Source organism: Dufourea novaeangliae, unplaced genomic scaffold (genome assembly GCF_001272555.1).
Source record: "Dufourea novaeangliae isolate 0120121106 unplaced genomic scaffold, ASM127255v1 scaffold81, whole genome shotgun sequence".
Lineage (NCBI taxonomy): Eukaryota > Metazoa > Arthropoda > Insecta > Hymenoptera > Halictidae > Dufourea > Dufourea novaeangliae.
Window position 1 is genome coordinate 309,564 of NW_015373973.1, and position 17,693 is coordinate 327,256.

Here is a 17,693-nt window from a genome sequence, read left to right on the forward strand (position 1 = left end):
GTATTATTCGTGTGCATTTCACTCTTAATTCTGAAGAAGATAACTCAAAAACTGAATTAAATTCAGAAAATATAGGTGAAATTATCAATATTTGTTGGCTATTATTAGAAACCGGTATATATGTAACATGATTTTGAAGTACGTTGCGATACATCACAATTAAGATATAATTTATCGTAATAGTACAAAGGTGTGATTTCTTGACGGGTACGTTCTTCGTGGGGTATAAATACTTACACAACTGTCGGTCTTATCTTAAAGCACTATAAAGCTATGGATTATGTGATGCATATATTTTATTTATCAGAATGTTCGCACTTTTATGCTTAAAATTATAAATTTACCAGTTTACTATATAAGTAAGCTACATAATAAATAGTAGCCTTTAAATGCACAGCACATTGTTGGATCTACTACGTATATTTTTATACGAAATATACATTGCATTTGACATATGTACAAATTAAACTGTTAGGATATTTTACCTTGATTTATAAAGGTATATTGTACAATTTATTTGCAGCCAAAAATATGTTTCCTCCTAATCCTTGTATTGTTATATATAGCATATATATGTATGTATACATATATATTTTTTTTCTAGATAAGGAATATGTAAAATACGAAATGCATGTTGAATTATATTCAGGCTGCTTTGATTAAATTATAAATTGTTACTTTTAAACACAAATATAAATATACTATGCATATTTTTGGTACTTGGAGGTATGTACTATGTTACTTTAGCTAGTGTATCTCTGAAGAAACTTTTACAACTGTAGTCGTGGTTTTAGTTCCGCTCGATTGCGGTACAAGGCGAACAGTTATCAGCGAAAGGTCTATCATTTTACGTTGGTATTTTTTGTGAAACACCATGGCAGCGGATTGCGTCTTAAACACAATTGTTGCGCTACGCTCGCCCATTTGTATGCTCTATAACACGAATAACATGAACAAATGATTATTACAGTAAATAATATATCGTTTATAAAAAAAAAAAAACAGAAGATAAAGTGATTACAAAAACTCAGTAAAATTGTAACAATAAACTGAACAATAGAAACATAATTTTGATGAGTGACGTCTTGAAAAATTTCAAACATTTCACGATGTTTCAGTAAACTAATAAAAATGTTTTTGTGTTATATGACATAGTGCTATATAATGTAAAATATATCGCCATATGCTGTTTGATTTATGCGACTAATATAAAAATAAAATAATGCAATTATTAGTGAATAAAATGCTTATTCCTTTGTTTGCGATAATAAGCATTATTAAGTATTGGGTAATAATGGTACGGTATTTAGTATTTAGGTGTCGTTCTGAATTAGATTATGTCATGAACGCTTCGTATTAATACATTTTCAATGATTTGTAAGACTGGAACAATTTGGTCTCAATTATATTAAACAATTTGTAAAACTCAAGTTGGCAGTCATTGCGTTCTTCAAATTTGTAATAAACTATGCTGAGACAAAATACCATTCCAATAAACTTTGCAAAAGTGTACTAAAAAAAATTCATTTAAACAATGGTAGCAAAATAAACTTAAAGTAGTAACAAACAAAAAGGTACAAATTGAACTAATATTTTGTTCTATTAAAATAACTTTTAAACTTAAGAAACAGGTAAAAGAAATTAAACAAGGCATTGTGAACTCGCAATAAATGTTTTCAAGCAAAGATAGTCACCTCAATTGTTCCAATCCCTTGACACATACGTCTAATCTGTGTCTCCGACGTACTTGCTGCTAAATTGTCTACCTTCACAATATTTGTCTTTATTTCCGGTAACTTTTTTTGTTGAGTCCCTGCCTTTTGAAGTACAACTCTTTGATTGCTTTGTGTGCTGATAACCTTTTGTGCATTGGGGTTCGTTACTTCTTGTACGTTGATAACAGTTTTTTGTAGACACACGGGTGACTTTTGCTTAACAATTCTCTGCGGATTGATACCGATGTTCTGTCCAATCGTTACCGACTTTGACAGCGGATCAGACTGACTCAGCCCGCCTTTCTGAGTTATACACTGTACCGGGTTAGTTGCTTTATTTTGTCCTACTAACTGACCTTTTTGTAGATTTGACACCGTTTTTTGTATAGTGGTGGCTATCTTCTGTGTGCTCAATAATGATTTTTGAATTACAACTCTTCGCGTTCCAGACTGCGCATTCAAAATTTTTGTATTATCATTGACTTGACCAGTTGCATGTCCAGCGTTATTGTCCTTTGTAGGATCTACTGAATCGTTCGACTGTACAGTTTGTATTGTTCTGACAATTCGCACACACGGTTTCTCTGCAGCCTACAACAAAATTAATCATCAAAATACTTCAGTATATTCAGTCACAAAGGAGTATCAACAGTTGGATTGCTAATTAATGTTTGCATAAAAGATTCGTCATTATGACAGTTGTTTCAAGAGTATTATTATTCAATGCATTGTTAATGAAATATTTTCAAGAGAGGTAACTCTACCAGAATAGTAAAACGTTTGGAGGAAATGAAAACGAACAAAAAGTACTTAAAAAATATATTTTATTGAAACATAAATAAAAAATGTACAATAAAGTCTAATAAATGTGTATATAATTTATTTATTAGTATTTCATTTGAAAATTGAATATTTTCACTCTGTTAGTGATTATAACTATTGAAAACCAACATATTTCTCAGGAGTGTATAAGAAATGCAACTATACATGATGATGAGACAAATAAAGTTTACTATATTGTTACGGGCAACAATGATTTTTCTCTGACATATGTACGTAATTACAAGTACACCAATGTTTATATGCAACGTACTCAAACAGCAAATACTATTTTGATATAATATGAACAAACAAAACGTTAATATGTATATGATACTTTGTACATTTTGTCTTCTTTTAATAAGCAAAAATTGCTTATAATTTTAAAAAAGAAAAATACGTATGTAGAAGCAGAGATTATCGATCTTATTCAACGACTCATATAAGATAAGTTTACACAATTGAAAAAATTGTCCCTACTTAAAGATATGTGTATCATTTGCTACTAAAAGAATACGATATCGTTAGTGTTGTACCTCTGTAGCTTGTGTACTGACAGGACGTCCGCGTCCTCTGCCAACACTGATATGATCTTTGTTCATGGAAGCATCTCTCACAACTCCCATAAGTACCGACACTGGTTTTGTATCCTGTGTACTTTCGCTTGCTGAAAAAGAAATGATTCATACAAAGAATAAGTACGTAGAAGAAAAGATCGGTAAATACTTTGCTTAAAACTGTAAACAGCTATTGTAACTTCTATGGAACATAATGGTATTTATGTAACTTATGTTACTAAAACGTTTACGAAAAATTCAGAATTAAAAAGAGATCACTTAAACAAATTGTTTATTCTCTTGATTATGAACGATGAGGATCAAAATGTATAATGGTATATAGTGGTGTGTTCAGTGGGAACACATATTTATAGATGAGTATTTATTTATTTTATTATATTGTCCGTCTATGCGTCGAGACTATAAATTCATAAAGACGCATTCTATAATTCTTATCGTCTACAAAAACTGAAAATTCAAAGAGATACTAAGTATACATACATATATTACTTTCATTTTTAGCTTCCTCATTTTGCTTTTCCATTGCAGCCATTTTTCGCCTGTTTTCCTTTTCACGCAAAATCTTTTCCCTAAGTCGCTTCTGTTCTTCCATTTTCTTTCTGTACTCTTGCATTTCCGGATCACTGTCTTCATCCTAAAATATTTAATTCAATAGATATATATATATATTATCTTCAAAAGAATTAAATACCATACAATGTAGTGTACCTTTTTTTCATTGTTTGTAGTATTTAATGTATCTACTGTCCGTACTTCTTGAAGATTCCTATTGCTAGGTTTCATTCGTTTTGGACTTAGGTCACGCAGAGGTCTCTCCACTGGATCGGAGACTCTTTTTTGCGGTAACCTAGCTCTGACCGAAGTATTCATGGGTCTGTTACCAGGTGATTTTTGTGCATGATTCTGATCGTAGCTGTCGCGATATAAGTTCGACGGAGGCGGTCTGCTTTTTGCGACATGATCAGTTCTAGTTTTGGATGATAAGTCTCTGTCGCGATAATTCTGATGGACTCCTCTGTGTTCCTATTGCACAGTATTTTGTAATAAATGAATGATCCTACCGACAAGTATTTCTATTTCGTAACAATTCACACGTTGTTTACCTCTTGGTAATTGTCCTTCTGATCCCATTGTCCTGATTTATACTTCGAACCACCCTCGTAATTACTGTCTCGCGAGTAACTACTTTCCACAGAGTATTGTTTAGTCAAAGTTCCACTCTGACTTTTCTGCGGTTTATTCTCTTGCCACACGTCAGAGAAATACGCGTAAGGATCCTGCACAAAATAATATATATTTAGCATTCAGACTCCCATAAAAATTTGCATTTACGTAAAAATATGTCCAACCACATACATCACTTTTATTTTGTTGATAATTCTGTTGGTACTGCGGTTGTGGTCCTTGTTGAGTTTGACCATATGGATTTTGATTTTGATAAGAAGATGCTGGTTGTGAGAACTGACTATTGGGTATTTGGGATGATAAAGATGTCTGCTGTTGAGCAGAATCCCAGGCAAGCCTTGCCGCTTAACGTATTGAAAAATATTGGTCGTTAAAATTGAAAAATTGTAAAGGAATACCATATCATCCGTCATCAGTACTGGTCAGAACCAGATAACTTTTTCAAATGCTTACCATCATTCGTCGATTGAACAGCGCCTCGAAAATGTGGATTGATTAAAATCTTGTGTCCTGGGGGTAAAGGTACATTGGGTACATTGGGAGCGGACTGTTGCGGTACCGGTAATGTGTTAATATTAAATTGGCTGGTAGGTACTTGGTCAGAGTAGCCGGACCTCGAATCGTAAACTGGTCGGTTTTCGAACTGAGCTTCTTGAAAACTTGGTCTGTTCTCAAACGGCGACTGATTGGATATTTGTACATTAGGATGATTAATGGGTGGCCCCTGAGAAGGTTGTCGCGGAAACCCTTGCATTGGTAAAGTCTGATTTCTTTGTAACAACGACGCTGAAGTGCCCGGTACCAATGGATTCAGATTTCCCAGTAAGGATCCTCCTGGATTTCCTTGTAACAACGGACCTTGGTTGTTTTGTATCAGACGTGTCTGATTATCCTGCATGAGCACGCCTGAATTTTGAAATGGACCCGGTTGAATTTGGGCGTACGGCGGTTGATTCGCTGGGTGGTTATAAGGCGGGCCTTGTAACGATCCTGATAAACTAGCTCGAGGTCTGTAATCTAGTCTCGGCCCGATTATTCGAGGACCCACTTGACCTTGAAATTGATTAGGATTGAATTGCGGTCTACTATTTACAAAGTGCGTAGGGCCTTGGAGAGAACCATTTGGAGAATAATGCTGGAAAGGTTGTACTTGAGAGTTTGGTTGTTGATAGATTATCTGCTGATTTTGTATGTTGTTTGGTACTCCGAGAAGAAACGGTGGTCTGGCTTCGAGCAACGGTGGCCTACACACTGGTGGTTGATTATCGAAGTTCACGTTGCGCGCGTTATTAAATCTAACATAATATTTCACAAATGTTAAAAGACATCTTTTTTTCAATAAATTCATTATTACATACGAAATAGAAATACTAAATGCGATTTAAGTACCTTGGATTAAAATTTCCAGAATTCTGTGTATTAAATCTTCCTCCACGGTTTCCTCTTGTACTTCGGCCTCTTCCTCGGCCTCTGCATATCAATTTTGATGGTTCAGATGTTAGAACGTTTTCCAAAGTATCTGGTATATTGCTATTCATTTTCGGAGAAACTATAGTTCTCTCGTTTTGAAATCTGTTCCTCCTTTCCTTGGCCTCTTCGCATTCATCGTCTTCCATTCCTTGTCCGGTCCCGGCGTAGATTTTTGCTGCATTCTTCTGCAATTTTTCTCGCAAATCTCCTTTGCCAATATTGGTAGAAGTACTGACGCTGTCGCCTGCAGAACGGTCGTCTTGTTGACACATTTGTTCGCTTTTGTATTCATTAATTTCATCTTGCTCGTAATATTTCGACTGATCTTCAAGCTGATCTCCGTCTTCATAAAAATCATTGTCATTACTTCTATTGGTGTTGCTTCTACTAAAGTCTATATTTTCATCTTCACCATCTAGGTCGTCAAGTGCGTCGGTTACTCCTAAATCCAGTACATCATCTGTCTCCTCTTCTCCCTTATAGCTATTCTGCTGCTCAGGGAATTAAATTGCCAAATATTTGTAATGAAAATATAACAGTTAGCCGTGGTTGTTACAATCTACTCTTAAATAATATATTGACTGGTAGGTAAGGTGGTGTGTGTGTGTGTTGGTGTGTGTGTGTGTGTGTGTATATATATATATATACATATACATATATATATATGAATATTTAAGAAATGAACTCTTTATGGTTAAAACGAAGAAATATCGTATGACTTTTGAACACGATATCGCAATACTGAATTCTCGTAAGTATCATTCGCTACATTTTATAATAAAATTTGTGTAATCAAAGGTAATCGCAAGTAAGTATTTCGCTAAATTTCACTGCTGACGACCGTGGCTGTGCTTCATGCATGTGAATAACGGATGGAGGAATGTATGTATGGTTGATCATTTCTGACATACTATACATAACGGTCAGTACTCAATTAGAATGATAATAAAGTACTGTTTTCTGAATTTTTTGCTTTTGAGTTACTTAGCTTATACTTAACAATAATCAAAATCATTATAAAGATATGTTGTACATGTAATATGACATCTGATCACAGCAGCATGACATAACAGTCTTATACTTTGTATTTATTTCATTTATTGCTTATATCAAAATTCTTCGGTGTCACAACATTTACTCTACACTCACAGTCCTGCCAATAAGAACAAATTTATGTGTTTAGTGTTCAGATATTTCATACTGCTGTTTATCACAAAAATGAAAATAGATATACGATCTTACACGCTAAGAAAACTAGTACAATTGTCGTGGCAAACGTGAACAATATTAATGTTTGTTACAATAACATTTTATCATTACAAACGACTTCAAAATATCTGCACATAACAGTTGAATGTTTTAATGAAAGAATTCACAATGTGTTGATTTTCATATAAAAACCATACTTAACTCTATACATTTACAATTGAAAGACATCTTATTCTCAGTTTATTATAAAGTTTGTTGTCAATTAAAATTCATTATAAACTTGTAACTTTGTAAAATAACTATGTCACAGTTACTAAGAGTCTAACAGTTATTGATTTCAAATTAAAACTTTTGTTCTATCGGATTATTACAATTTAACAATGTTTTAAAATCTTAACAAGTTCTTTCGAAATATTTTATCAAACATCTCGTTACTATTTTGTTAACTTTCATTAAAACATTTTTATTCTACAGATTTTAATACTTGAACACATTATATGAAAAAATTATATTCATATAGCGATATTTTCAAATACATATATTATTGATTACAGAACTTATAACATTTTCAACTATAATTTTTTGAAACGGTGTAAATACTTTAACAGAGATGTGTGATATCAATCTTTTATCTACAATCAGCTTTGATTCTTGTTACAATACCTGCTGATTAAAATGACTTTTGGAGAAGGCAGGGAAAAGGAAAAGTGTGTCGAAGCATTTATAAATATCTGACTCTAAACATAATTAATTGGAAAATTCAATAGAATGAAAATGATCAAAATTCACTAATATACACAATTTAATTTATATCAATAAATACAAATTGAGCATATAGATTACTAAAATATATATCAGAATAACAAATAATGTATACTTCTGAATAAGTGTTACGTCCACTTGTAAATGAAACACTATAAAAGTGATTATACCTTCTTTGATTGTTATTAGACAGCTGTTAGATATATTTATAATAGTTTCTTTCATTTTCCCTGCTCTAATTTTGATCAAGTGTGTCACTTATTCTACATATTCCATATGATACTTTCGCAAATGTATTTTCATACTGTTTGACTGCGGTAATAGTCAAAATACAACATGAAATTCTCGCCTGCTCCAAGACATCTGTTGTTTCATACGCATATTAACTTTTATCCTTATATTGAATGTATTACAACCATGCAATGATCTACAAAATTAATAAAGTGCTTGTATGGTCTTGAGAAATTGGGAAGACCAAAACTATATAATATTTATTTGTATTAACATAAATAATTCCTTTTATAAATTCTGTTTAAACATCCAATTTCAAGTGGCTACAGATATAAAGAGATAACAGTCTAATTTAACATCATCATTAAACAATGAAAAGTATGCATGATGTTATTGATTTACCTATCATAGTTATAAAATGTAATACAAATAAAACACTACAGTATTGTCTCTATAAGTGCTTGGCCAAGTTTATTATATAAGAGTTTCTGCTTTATCCCCACTACCAGGGAAGGTAGGGTGGTCCCTTTGGAACCAATCAAGCGAATAATGTAACAGGGCAACGGCTTCCTTTTTATGAGCCAAAGACTGAAAGTTTTAGAGACAAAAAAAAAACGATTAAAACCCTATGTATCGGTGAGACAAGACTAATACATGATAAAACTTTTTTATTTTTGGTTCTTTGTCAATGAAAATTTGATTAATATATTGGTGAGATTTTTCTGATAAAAACGATACCGAACACGATATATGTAATTTGAATCATTTCTAATTTATCAATAGCGATAACGAATAAATATGAGCTATCGCTTCTGATAAATTAGAAATGATCCAAATTATATCCTGTTTGGCTTCATTTAATCAGAAAAATTTCTCCAGTGCCTCAATAAAATTTTCATTAACAAAGAATAAAAAGCAAAGGAGTTTCATCTTTGTCTAGTGTGTCTTACCAATACACGTGCATTTAAGTCTTTGTCAGCGGCCTCGACGCTCGGTTCCTTCTTTGTTTTTCATTTGCTGTCAACGAAATACAAGAGTGAGCTACCGAGACTCCATGCGAAATTTATAATGTATGGAATTTATCAACTGGTTCCATAAGGAATCCACAGCGGATCCGAAGTTGGAATCATAATAGAGAGAATACTGTATGGATTAAATAAAGTTGGCAGTATTAAGTTACCACCTTGTGCGCTAAAGTATATTACTTACAAAGAACATGAATATAAGTTACATTATATTTAACCTTTTTATATCATATAATTCATAAATTTTGAAATATTAAAAAGAAAGCAGAGTAGCCTTGGATCTTTCATATTTTACAGAATTATTTTACAACTTAGTACTTATACTGGAGAACTTTGAAACCACAAATGGATTAATTAATCTATATATATATTCATTCAGAACTGTAATTTTTGCCAATTTTGTTATTAACTTTCAACATGGATTAATACCATACAACAATTAATGGCACATAATGATGTGCTATTCCTCATTTAATAACAAAATAATTTTCCAGCAATATGCTCACCCTCTCCAATTCATAATCATCTGCTAATAGTGCCTCTTCTTCATCATTGCCTAGATCATATTCTTCATCTCCAAGATCTTCATCCAATAAAGTATCATCGCTACAAAAATAATTAAAGTATGTAAAAAGACAAATCAATGAACTCCTTTCTAGTTGCTTTTTAAATACGATTAATTTTCCATAGGTAAACACTTAACACAAATTATTTGAAATAAAACTATTGCAATCTTTAACACATAAACAGGACAATAATAGAAAATTGTACAGACTTTAATAAACAGTACACAGTATAACACGTTTTAAGTATGTAACACGAAATAGGTATAGTATCATATTCAGTACACTTCATCAATTTCTCAGAAAATATACATTCAACACAAGGTAAATATAACAATTTAACAAACAATGAAAAACGAATGCGACGAACGATGCCCGATAAAATACAATGTAAGTACGTCATTAACAGAAGCGATGGTAGCTCTAACCTCTACTCCTACTAAGATAATCAAGGCTAATTTCCTAAAAAAGAAATGTATAGAGAAAAAAAAATAACGGAGAAATAACTGCATTGATCACTGAAATGGTATAAGGGTACGTATTTTCTATCACTTACTGTTCTGACATTGTACGTTCAGTTATTGATACTTAGGTGAAAGTCCTGCAGCAGCTCTTTGATGGCTACAAGACAGTAAGCTTTTCAGGCTTTGCATGAGTCGTACTGGTCGTATCGATAACCATTTTCGATATATCGACCTCACTTACAAAATTCTCGACAGAACACTCTGAAAACACGGAAAACACCAAAGATCAAAATTTAGTATAGTCTTGTTCCCATAAGATGGCGCGTCAGAGTAATAATGGCGGACCACTCGTCACGCACGTCTGATATTCTCATTGGTCCATTTTATGGCGGATATAAACGTGCCTACTTGCAATAAACTGAATCTCTTTCTTTTTTTTTAATTAATAGGGCAATAATCAAGCAAACACTACAAAAACTGATTTCAAGTATCTAAATATCGATGTATACATATATATACATCTTTCTAATGCTTATTGTGATTTAAAAGACAAAATAGAAACTAAAAGAAATTATCGACTATATCTCATGAAACATATTCAATAACTGTAATTGTAATAAAATAGGTTTCTATATATGTGAAAGGTCACAAACAAAAATAATAACGAGAACACCGTAGAAAAGGATAAAATGCTTATCAAATACTGATGGATTATTTTGACCAAATTGATTCTTCTGTTAATATAAATATGTAGTTATATTGTAATATGAATTCATGTATTCACTTACTTGAATATACTTTAATGTAATTAATACTTGCAATACTGGTTTAGTACATGTTATGAATGTAATTTGTTCTTCATATATGTAAAGCCCAATTTGAAAAAAGAATGGCTTGGAATATGCACTTGTTTTATAAGTGTCCACTGAAACATTTCTTCAGTCCTAATATATTACTGTATCCACATAGAAATGATTTAAAGTTGTTGAAAAATAATCTACATAATAAAGCAGTCATAGTTTTGGGAATAGAATCCAGTTGTGATGATACAGGCTGTGGAATTGTTGATAATACGGGAACCATTCTAGGTGAAGCCATTGATTCTCAACATTATGTTCATTTGAAGTAATTTAAATGATTATTAATAAACTTGTGTAATATTGTAAATGATTCTTTATAAAGAGACATAAAATGTTGCTTGTAAAAATGACTTGATTTTTCTAGTTTTGGAGGAATAATTCCTGGGATTGCACGTGTATTGCATACAAATAATATTACTAGGGTTTGTGAAGATGCATTGAGATCTGCAAATTTGAAATTAAAAGACATTAGTGCTATAGCTACAACTGTGAAACCTGGTCTGCCTATGTCGCTTGATGTTGGCACAAGGTTTGGAAAACATTTAGCAAAAATTGGAAAAAAACCTTTTATACCTATACACCATATGGAAGCTCATGCCTTGACAGTACGAATGAAGGAAAAAGTCTGTTTGCGTCTATTAGTACTCAATATGAGATTCTTAATTGCAGAATATAAATTTAAATTATATTTTTTATATTCAGGTTGATTTTCCTTATCTTGTATTATTGGTTTCTGGAGGTCATTGTTTACTCGCAATTGTAGAAGATGTGAACAAGTTTTATTTACTTGGAACTACAATAAATATTGCACCTGGAGAAATCTTTGATAAGGTAAAAATGATTATAGACATTTGTCGTTTCCAGACGTTTTTCGTTCGTAATTTCGACAATAGGGCTTTAATGCAATTTCGTAATTTTTGATTTTCTCGTAATTTGACATGTAGAATCACTTTCTGACACAAGTAACCGAACACCCTGTATAAGACAACGCTAAAGTACAAGTTTACATTCATAGGTTGCTCGAAGACTTAAATTACGAAACGTTCCAGAATTTAGTTCTTTAAACGGAGGTGCAGCTATAGAAACTGCAGCACGTAAAGCATCAAATGTTGATCAATTTTTTTTTGATACTGCAATGGCACATTATCGCAATTGCAATTTTAGTCTTAGTGGAATGCTGACTAGATGTACAAAATACATTGAAACAGAAGAGGAAAAACATGGTGTAATTGGTGATATGTTGATTCCTGATGCATACAATTTATGTGCAGCATTTCAATTAGCTGTAGTAACACATATTTGTCAGAGGACTCAAAGAGCAATAGAATTTGTTGATAAAATGTCATTGTTTCCTAATGACAAACGGACACTGGTATGTTTAAACGTACTAAGTGAATTAAATTTCATATAACATCTAACTGTTGTTTTATTGAGCAGGTTGTATCAGGAGGAGTTGCGTGTAATGATTTCTTAGCTAAAGCACTAAATATTGTAAGTACGGAATTAGGTTTTAATTTTGTCAGGCCACCCCCTAAATTGTGCACAGACAATGGAATAATGATTGCATGGAATGGAGTGGAAAGGTGGATTGCAGATAAGGGTGTTATTAAGAATGAAAACGATATTGATAATGTGTGTATAGAGAAGAAAGCTCCATTAGGAGAAGACTGGAGAGAGAAAGTAAAAGAAGCCAATCTAAAGTGTAACTGGGTAAAATTAAAGAAACAACTGACGTGAACAATTTAATAGGAAGACAAGTTTGCTTCTTGTCAACATATTTCTTATTAGATTTTTGTAAAAGTTTACTGAACATTATAAAAAAATTGTTATTACTGTACAAAATTGTAACTTAAATTACACTTCTTTAGAAGATACTATTATGTTATGATAGAATTTATTTAAATAAGAACTACTATACAAGTGTGGGTGCATATCGTTGTGTACTTTTCTTCAACTTTGTCAGTAAAAAATCTTCTGTCGAATCAGTATCTTTCAGATGAAGTTTTTCGTCTTCGTATTTATCAATAATATCTCGAATTTTTTCTTTGATATCCTGTATCTCATTTGTGTGTTTCGAAATTAAAGACGTCGGCACAATATCATCGAATTGTAAAAGATTCTCTGGTTGCATAGACTCATCAAATTCTGATACTGCCTCTGATAAATTACTTAATTTTGGTTTGATTTCATCATAAATTTTATTTGCACATTTTGTGTCCATTTTATTTACTATAAGCATTGAGGGTCTTTCTAGTAAATCAGGTTTATAAAGTTCAATTTCTTTGTTCAACAAAAGTACAGTTTCCAAGCAAGTCCTATGTACATATTTAGGAGACAGTTGGAATCCCTCAATATCCACAATAAATAATAACAGTTTTGTTCTTTCTATGTGTTTTAAGAACCTATGACCTAAGCCCATATTAGCATGAGCACCTTCAATTAAGCCAGGCAAATCTGCAATGGAGATTTGTCTGTGGTCTTTGTAGTTTACGGAACCTATTTGTGGTCTCATTGTTGTGACTGAAAGAAGTATTGTTTATAAATATAAATTTGTAATGTAGTTTGTAAAAAATAAAACTTACATGGGTAGCTAGCAATTTTGGGTTTTGCTTTGGAAACAGCATTTAAAAATGTACTCTTTCCTGCATTAGGAAAGCCAACTAAGCCAACATCAGCGATTAATTTAAGATCCAGAATTATGGCTCGATCTTCACCTCTGAGTCCACAGAATCCTGTATTTTGGCAACCTCCAATACCACCCTTTGCAACCATGACTTTTTCACCTTTAGAATTCAATTCACCTATATTTTCATAGATGCATACACATGAAACTGTAGTCGATTATTAACATGACAGAATTCAATTGAAATGAGATATAAATGCATATTACCAAGTTTAATATGGTTTTCATCGTAAACTGTAATACCAACTGGAACATTTATATTTAAATCTGTTCCAGGTATACCAATGATCCCCCTTGATGTACTTTCACCGCCTGGCCCTGCTTTTAGTTTTACATTTTTAATCGTGGATTTAACTTTTTCCAAAGTAAATCCCTCTTCTGATACGACATACACGCTGCCTCCTGTTCCACCTCTTCCACCATAACGACAGAGTCCAGAACCCCCAGGACCCCCTTTTACATGAATACGTAAAGAATCTATCAGTCCACGACGCCTAAATTTTCTTGGCAACTGCACAGGTAATTTACATTAATTCTCATTAACGTTACCAATTTTTGAAAATTCACATCATTATGTACACTTAATTACCTTATTCGTATAACCTAGAACTTGTGTCAATACGACCATTTTATTTTTAATAAGAATCTATTCCCGAAGTGACTAAATAAACAAGGTTTTTATACGGTATTTCATAAGCTGCGATACAGTTTTTTTGTATTTGTATCATAATATTGTGTATCTAGAGTTATATTTCACCAACGAGGAAAATTCGAAACAGCAGAGAAGGAGAAACACGAATATTATACGAACGACAGTTTGAGAAGTGATTAGATGGCGGCGCCAATAAGTTCATCCAGTTCAAGCACGTGGTAAAAGCATAAGAAGTGTATTTAAATGGGAAAATTGAAAACCGAAATATTTTTATTAGAATATGAACGAAGACGTTTGTTAGCGAGCGAATGCATTTTATGAGGAAATAATAAAGTTATTTTTGCAAAAGGAAAATTAACTTAAATATTGAACAGAAGCATATGTGGGTGTTAGATATCTAGAATAAGGTATACCTTATTATAAAGACATTTTTGAATATTGCAAATATCGTTCTACTAGGTACTGAAATTGTTTTACTTGTTGCATAGTTAATTACTTTATTAGCGTACGCATCTTTGTTTAGCAATGCATCGCATTAACGGTACCGTCTACAGAAACGTTATATTGCCATATATGTACATAGATTGATTATATGTATTAGACAACCTATTTTTAATATACGTAAATTTGTCCGAAGAGTGACAAGCACATTTAAGATACAATCAGTATCATTATATAACTTATTAGTAGTCGAAAATTATTAATTTGCATAGTCGATTGTGTTTCCGAATCTAACGTGTGTAACATTGGGAAAGAGCGAATAATAAATAAGAGATTCTTCATAGACGTATAAGAGTGGTTGTCTATGATTATTCAGTCTATCGTCAAAGAAAGAGTTTTATGAATAAACGGAAGCTGTCGCGATTATGGAAGTTGCATACATATTCTGTTAGTATTGCCTCATCGATGTACCGATTCATTGTCAATTGTCACAAATTGTATACATACATATGTAAGTATATAATTCGTGACAAGTATAGCGGAATGAATGCTTTGAAAGAACACGTCGCGCGTCGTTTTCGGTTATACTATGAGTTACAAGATAATCTGTCATTACGTCATTACGAACGATAAAGAGTTAAGGAAAGGCAGAAAGGAATAAAAGCTGCTTGCGCGTTCGGAAAATATTCCAATTGTTGCGAGACCGATCGGTGTAACTGCCGGTAAGATGCACTGTCGGGTCAAGTGAAATCAATTGCGAAGTTTAGTAGGAATCAATTGATACAGCAACATAAGAGAGAGAAGGAGTCGAACGGGGAGAAGAGGTGGTTGCATTAACGTATTTGTGTTCGTTGTTAGAGGAAGCTCGGAGGCTCGTCTAACGACGTACGCGTTAAAATTAAATCCAGCCGGAGGCCGACGGCTACGTCTTGTCGACGGCGACGGCGACGGCGACGACGACGACGACGGCGACGTCGCGACGAGATGCGTCCTCTAGCTCAGTCTCAAGAGCACGTCTCGGCTGTACGGGTGTTCTTCGATCTTCAATTTTTTTTTCTTTCTATCCGTACTTTCGTGTTATCGTCATACGAACTCATCGGTAAGACGTTCCACCACGTCTTCCTTCGAAATCGGCGGCCTGAATTGCTGGTGCAGATTCCTTCATTGAGATAGCATCCGTTACCGAACTCATCTTCTCTTCTCTATATTCTCCTTACCGCTTCTGCTTCGCTCGAGCACGAGGTAATTAACCAAAAAAAAGTCATGTTTTTCTCGTGGCAAGTTCTAGGTTCCTTGGTGGCGTCAGTGGAGCGCGTCCTGTTTTTTCAAAGACGGTATTGAGACTGGCTCGAGCGGGCCGATATTTTACGCTATCTGGAACAAGTGGGGACGGGATGATTTTTTTCGTTTTTTTAAATTTTTCACGCGTCGTTTCGTACAAATGCACAACGATCTAGTGGAACTTGCCGATTCGTTATCGATGATTTACTATACATAACGTCGCGATGTACCGAGTCAACTTGCAATTACCTGTTAATTACGGGCACGTATGTCTCTAACATACAATACGACGACGGACAAATTTTGGAAATTTCACAAAGTCCGGAGTATACTACTTAGAGTCAGTCTTCAAACGAAGTCTTAAGCGTCGATTCATTTTTAAGTGTATTAAATCTGTATTATCGAGAAACTGCAGCCAGAATATAGATTTATATTGAAAATCGCGTTTTAAATGCGTCAAACTATGTTAATACAATGAAACGTGTATTGGAATGAATGTCACTCTACGTGTTGTTGCTTATTTTCTTGAATGATCGTAGGACAAAGTTTTTGATCGGAGTGGGGAGTATGTCATCGAGTTACTAGCCTTGATCGTCTGCCAAATAATTGATAGGGAAAGCGTACTGTTGTCACATTCTCGTGCTAATTTTACGTGCAATACTTACGAGGCGCAATTGACAATTGTCATCGTTACCGTGGAACGTACCTTCATTCTTTATTTTGTTTCGATAAATCATTTTTCCTGTAGTACAGCCTGACATGACGAATAAAAGTATTATTGAAAGACTTTAATGGTACGAAAACGTATTATACTCTGTATCGAAAAAGGAAGAATAGGTTTGAAATACATAGAAATTTGTATGTAATATTTCTTCGAGAAGATGACAGAAATTTATTAGATTTCTAGCAGCTGTTGACAAATAAATGAAAAGGCGAAGTAGCTATGTAATTCATGTATCGTAAATTCGAGCATTGTTATGTATGTACCGTTGATTATTGTGTTTGCTGTTGTTACAATAGATGGATCGAGATGACGAAGATTTTGGAGAGGGTTACATAGCGGAATCTCATCCACTTAGGCCAACGCATCTTTCCGTACCCCTCAGTGGTCGACCTGATTCCAGAGCACCAAGTATCAGTAGCAGTGTCAGTGATCTAGATGTCCCAATTTACACCAGAGAAACCACTATACCCGTCTCAGCCCAGAAAGTAAGTTGTACTTTCAGTTTTAACGCGCCATTCAATTAATTTCGCTGCATATTTAAATATACATATATGTACATTCTAAACACATATTCCCCTTTAAAGGAAGGCATTGTTTCAAATAATTTTGTCCAACACTTTCAACAATATTTGTTCCATAGATTATCAATCGGTTCGTATGTAATTCACTTACGATGTCGTATATTTTCGGTACAACAGAAAAGTACGCGTCGGTCGAACGATCTTCGAATCTGCATAAATTACCAAATAAACGGTCTGATTGGTGACTGATGATGCAAGTGTAACAACCTAACCACTTTCTACGGGCACATGTATACGCATACGCGTGCGAATACGAGTGTAATAGGAAAATACTTTATTTTTAGAGAGCCGCAGGAACTGTACATGTATACAAAGTTAGCTGTAGAAATACAACACGAATACAGTGAATACGAGCGTCAATGCAAAATATAGCGCATTAATAAATGCGTTGAGAAAGTAACGTCTCGTGCTTGGACATTGGCCCACTCTACATATGTATATGTTTGTGCA

The 17,693-nt window shown here is 33.4% G+C and overlaps 3 protein-coding genes across 4 annotated transcripts; 1 reads left to right on the forward strand and 2 right to left on the reverse strand.

Annotated features, from left to right (window-relative positions):
* Nucleotides 1-740: 740 nt before the first annotated feature.
* LOC107186860 (RNA-binding protein 33-like) lies at nucleotides 741-10,180 on the reverse strand. Of its 2 annotated transcripts, none has more exons than XM_015574810.1 (11): nucleotides 10,114-10,180; nucleotides 9,501-9,600; nucleotides 5,687-6,255; nucleotides 4,751-5,592; nucleotides 4,469-4,641; nucleotides 4,216-4,389; nucleotides 3,821-4,135; nucleotides 3,593-3,746; nucleotides 3,071-3,201; nucleotides 1,695-2,306; nucleotides 741-933 (listed from the first exon to the last, which is right to left on the reverse strand). In XM_015574810.1, exons 1-11 carry the CDS (start codon nucleotides 10,122-10,124, stop codon nucleotides 748-750), a joined length of 3,267 nt encoding a protein of 1,088 aa, XP_015430296.1. In that variant the 5' UTR covers nucleotides 10,125-10,180; the 3' UTR covers nucleotides 741-747. The 2 variants fall into 2 exon arrangements, with proteins under 2 accessions (XP_015430296.1, XP_015430295.1); XM_015574809.1 differs by having other exon boundaries at nucleotides 5,687-6,258.
* Nucleotides 10,181-10,910: 730 nt separating this feature from the next.
* LOC107186829 (probable tRNA N6-adenosine threonylcarbamoyltransferase, mitochondrial) lies at nucleotides 10,911-12,618 on the forward strand. Its single transcript, XM_015574772.1, has 5 exons — nucleotides 10,911-11,146; nucleotides 11,246-11,504; nucleotides 11,584-11,712; nucleotides 11,897-12,253; nucleotides 12,319-12,618. The coding sequence occupies exons 1-5, from the start codon at nucleotides 10,911-10,913 to the stop codon at nucleotides 12,616-12,618; spliced, it is 1,281 nt and encodes a 426-aa protein (XP_015430258.1).
* Nucleotides 12,619-12,793: 175 nt separating this feature from the next.
* On the reverse strand, nucleotides 12,794-14,301 carry LOC107186925 (GTP-binding protein 10 homolog). The gene is made up of 4 exons (XM_015574893.1): nucleotides 14,154-14,301; nucleotides 13,772-14,075; nucleotides 13,464-13,682; nucleotides 12,794-13,401 (listed from the first exon to the last, which is right to left on the reverse strand). Exons 1-4 carry the CDS (start codon nucleotides 14,190-14,192, stop codon nucleotides 12,794-12,796), a joined length of 1,170 nt encoding a protein of 389 aa, XP_015430379.1. The 5' UTR covers nucleotides 14,193-14,301.
* Between the last annotated feature and the right edge of the window lie 3,392 nt (nucleotides 14,302-17,693).

What these genes read in the sequence shown, in the direction of transcription:
- LOC107186925 (XM_015574893.1), bottom strand. Translation starts at nt 14,192, where the DNA reads ATGGTCGTATTGACACAAGTTCTAGGTTATACGAATAAG. An exon ending in TTCTAGGTTATACGAATAAG is followed by an intron (nt 14,076 to 14,153) that starts GTAATTAAGTGT and finishes TTACCTGTGCAG; the next exon opens with TTGCCAAGAAAATTTAGGCG. An exon ending in TGAAAACCATATTAAACTTG is followed by an intron (nt 13,683 to 13,771) that starts GTAATATGCATT and finishes ATGAAAATATAG; the next exon opens with GTGAATTGAATTCTAAAGGT.
- LOC107186829 (XM_015574772.1), top strand. Translation starts at nt 10,911, where the DNA reads ATGGCTTGGAATATGCACTTGTTTTATAAGTGTCCACTGAAACATTTC. An exon ending in CAGTACGAATGAAGGAAAAA is followed by an intron (nt 11,505 to 11,583) that starts GTCTGTTTGCGT and finishes TTTTATATTCAG; the next exon opens with GTTGATTTTCCTTATCTTGT. An exon ending in CTGGAGAAATCTTTGATAAG is followed by an intron (nt 11,713 to 11,896) that starts GTAAAAATGATT and finishes TTACATTCATAG; the next exon opens with GTTGCTCGAAGACTTAAATT.
- LOC107186860 (XM_015574809.1), bottom strand. An exon ending in ATCAACAAAATAAAAGTGAT is followed by an intron (nt 4,390 to 4,468) that starts GTATGTGGTTGG and finishes TATTTTGTGCAG; the next exon opens with GATCCTTACGCGTATTTCTC. An exon ending in TCAGTACACAAGCTACAGAG is followed by an intron (nt 2,307 to 3,070) that starts GTACAACACTAA and finishes ATTTTGTTGTAG; the next exon opens with GCTGCAGAGAAACCGTGTGT.